The sequence below is a fragment of the Brachycentrus maculatus genome, unplaced genomic scaffold (assembly GCF_059751285.1).
Source record: "Brachycentrus maculatus isolate JH-2025_06_01 unplaced genomic scaffold, ASM5975128v1 h1tg000495l, whole genome shotgun sequence".
Taxonomy (NCBI): domain Eukaryota; kingdom Metazoa; phylum Arthropoda; class Insecta; order Trichoptera; family Brachycentridae; genus Brachycentrus; species Brachycentrus maculatus.
The window spans coordinates 513245-517234 of record NW_028281242.1 but is presented as its reverse complement, the minus strand read 5'-3'; the positions used below and the strand labels follow the sequence as shown (position 1 = coordinate 517234).

Here is a 3990-nt window from a genome sequence, read left to right as displayed (position 1 = left end):
AAGCATCAAATTTAATTTGGAATAATTCGTCAAGACTATCATAACACAAAATTTCGTACTCTTTTATGTGGCAATGCCATGATTAAGAAAACACTTGTTTTTATACCACTTGAGTTTTATTAAAGACTAAAAGTTTCGGAAGCTAAACATCCATCGTCAAGTCTGAATAATAACTAAAATATAAAATATAAAATTGTTCTATAACAAAAAAAATATGGAAAGCAAAGGTGAAGAATTTTGAAACAATATATTATTTAATAAGTTATTAATACATTTTTTTTTGGATTTAAATTTTCTAAGTAATTCATAATTTGGCCTTTATTTACAAGGTGTAATAGTTTTAATTTATGAGAGTGGAATGAGTTATAATTTAAAGAACAATTTTACATTTTATATTTTTAGTTATTATTCAGACCTGACGATGGAAGTTTAGCTTCCGATACTAGAAGTCTTTAATAAAACTCAAGTGGTATAAAAACAAGTGTTTCCTTAATCATTGTAACAAGACATTGTCTTACCACAAAGTTAATGCCGAAACAATAAATAAAATGGCAATACCATGTGTAATAGTATTTTTCTCGCCACAGGTCAGCTGTATTTTTAAACTTTAGTTGGAGAACTATAATTAATAATTGTGACACATTTAGACTTTAATCATCTCAACACACCTTTCTTAATTGGTTTGAACGTGTGAAACAACAACAAAGAACAACAAAAGAACAACAAAGCATATTTTTAAGGCGAATGAAAATTAACTTCCATTTAGTATGACTTCCAAAATTTTAGTAGTGTGGATGTCAATCATGGGTAGAATGGTACATGTTACACATTTGTAAAGTGATCACTTAACTAGCCTTTGACAGGTCGTAAGTCCTGTAAACACTTAGTTATCCACATTCTTCTTTATCTATGCTGATATGTTAAAAATAATCATTTAGAAATAACAAATAGTAAATAGTTCAGTAGGTCAGCTAGATCTGGTTAGCCAGTACACATTCGAACCCTCATCCGCACCCCAATGGTGCATAGGGCACTGCATCATATAAACGCAGTGTTATCTTGATCGTTAACACACGAAGGGAAGGTTATCAACCCTCCGCTTCAGGTACCAGTCATCTGGAATAAATATTAGAGTAAAAAAAATATTTATATTTATTAGACCCCTCTCTGGGAATCGAACCCGGGTCCTCCAGAACGGTAGCCGAGCATTACAATACGGAGGCGGATAAACACACGCCTCCACAACCCCGACCAGTACAGCAGGCAGACGCAGAGCAGTGCCAAGGCATTTGCAGAAAATTTTCAGTCAGTTGTATAGGTGATTTAATTTTTTACAGGCTTTGGTACAAGTTTGGGCGAGATCGAAGTGTAGGGGCGCTGGATACCCCGCTAAGAAAGTAGCCGGCGAGGTAATCTGCGCTGGACTGCCCAAAGGAGGTGTTGACGCTTGTCAGGTAAAACTATATTTTTTAAACTTAACTTTTCCGGGAGTACAAAAATTTATGTCCGAATTTCTCTGGGGAGTGGGTTCTTTTTACATGAAAAATATTTTTTTTCATTAAATTGATGAAGATAGAAATTATGTTAAAATAATTTCAATTATGACTAAATAACACACAAACACAGATATCATTGCTATAAAGTTACATCATACTAACTGACAGACGGACTTCGACGTTCATTAACGTCCATACTCCTTTAAGGAAATATCGCACCGACGCGACGTTCATTTACGTCCATACTCCCGGAAAGGTTAAGCCTTAGCATTCGTTAAGTCGCATCCATTCCACCGGAGACCACCGGAGAGGTCACATTTCTGCTCACGCCCGATTATTTTAAAGAATGTGTATGGGTTATTTTTTATTTTAGAATATAAGTAAGTATATGGAAAAAATAATTTTATAATTTTTTAAAATCCTTATCTTTCGATAACTGTTTTATTTTCAAAACTATATATTTATTTTGATGAAAAACTCATTTTTTCAATGCAAAAACGGTGTCTTTAGAAAAACAATCAATTACATAAAATGTAACCTGGATTTAGAGAAAATTAAGTTGCGACTAAAGACAGATTTCAACCAACCATAGATGGTTCCCGTGAACTCAAACATAAAGCGTATTTTTTCTCTATGGTATTCTCCTTCATAAAAATGAAGTTGTGTTGTCGAAATATAAAAATGTAAAAACAGCTCCTTAGTCGAAAAACCCAGAATTGTTAACAAGGATTTGGACACATCCAAAATATTGTGAAACACCAGTTTTCCTTAAGTACAAAAGTATGTTATGTACATCGTAATATACAATAAATAAATTTAAAAATCCTAAATTAAAATAGAATAGTAAAATACAAATAAAATACAATTACAGTCTTCGTAGTGTTTATAAAATTGTTATTTCATTTGGGATATTGTATGTATTTATGATTTATAATTTTTATTTGCAGGGTGACAGCGGTGGTCCTTTGGTTTTGGAAGGAGCTCATGGAACAATGCAAATAATTGGTAAGATATTAATATAACATGCATTTATATAGATCGTAAATAACAAAATATGGTGAATTTTATGAATTTTTTTTTAAATAAAAATATAAATACATTTGTAATATAATTGGATTAGAATCATTTTTTAAATAAACAAAATCATATAAACAGGGTTAATTTTTTTTCAGCATTATAGTTTTAAACTTTCGATCCTTTTCCTTATAAATTATCATAAAAACCAAAAACACAATTGTGCAGGACAGGAATTTTGTAAAATTGTTTCAAGTTAAAAAAAATGAAAATATTATTAAATATATTGAAAGAAAACTATAATTGGCGGTCCTCAAAACCTCCACCAAAACGTTATATTTCCATTACAAATGATTTTAAGTAAAAAGGAATTTTAGCTTGTAAAATTGTTACGTTTTGGTGCGATTTAATGATTTCACATTGGCTTAGCACAGGATTGGTCAGGTTGTTGAAACTTTAATTAAGATTTCGATAGAACACAGTAAACAGAACAGATTTGCATTGAAAGGAACTTTTTGTGCAATATTGGAAATGTGACTTTTTGGTGAGGAACAACCTCCACATATAAGAAATGTATGAATAATTGGAAAACTTATGAGGTTTACGCTTCTTTGAATTCACAATTTAATAAGTATTAGCTTGATGTTAATTCATTTTTAATTAATGTTTTACATAGTAAATACCACTATTTCTTAAAATCTACTATGACACGTGTTTCGATGCATTCCGATTCAAATAGTGCAATCCATTCGATGAAAATAGTGGAATTTACTATGTAAAACATTAATTAAAAATGGATAGATTTTACCACAAAGTGACTGCCGAATCAATTAATGATATTAGTTCCATGCATAATTTTTACAGGAAACTTTTCATGTGTAATATGTCTCAAGGACAAAAATAAATATTGTTAAAGCATTTTTATAAATTACTTTTTATTTTTTCAGGAGTTGTATCCTGGGGGAGGGGCTGTGCCAGGCCAAACCTTCCTGGAGTATACACAAGAGTAGCGAGTTACCTTCCGTTTGTACATAGCATTATCGATAGTTCCTGTACGTTATGATAGAAAAATTATTCCTTGTACAAATATATAATATGTATATGTTTTACAAAATACTTAATGTAAATATATATATATATATATATATATATATATATATATATATATATATATATATATTTATTTATATATATATATATATATATAACTATATATATATATATATATATATATATATATATATATAATATATTTATATATGTATATATATACATATATATATATATATATATATATATATATATATATATATATATATATATATATATATATATATATATATATAAATATATATAAATTTACCATATTAATAGTATTTTTACATGCATTATAACACATCAAAGGAAGTGTGCGTGTATTATGAACAACTACCCATATGGGGGAATATAAATATTATGTTAAATTAACACCAGTAAAATA

The 3990-nt window shown here is 29.1% G+C and overlaps 1 protein-coding gene across 1 annotated transcript; it reads left to right on the top strand.

The window, feature by feature from the left end:
• Positions 1-1337: 1337 nt before the first annotated feature.
• LOC148301988 (uncharacterized) lies at positions 1338-3596 on the top strand (the record flags this gene model as incomplete). Its single annotated transcript, XM_088272351.1, has 3 exons — positions 1338-1454; positions 2444-2501; positions 3458-3596. Coding segments are annotated over 3 exons (291 nt in total), but the record flags the coding sequence as incomplete, so codon positions are not given.
• Between the last annotated feature and the right edge of the window lie 394 nt (positions 3597-3990).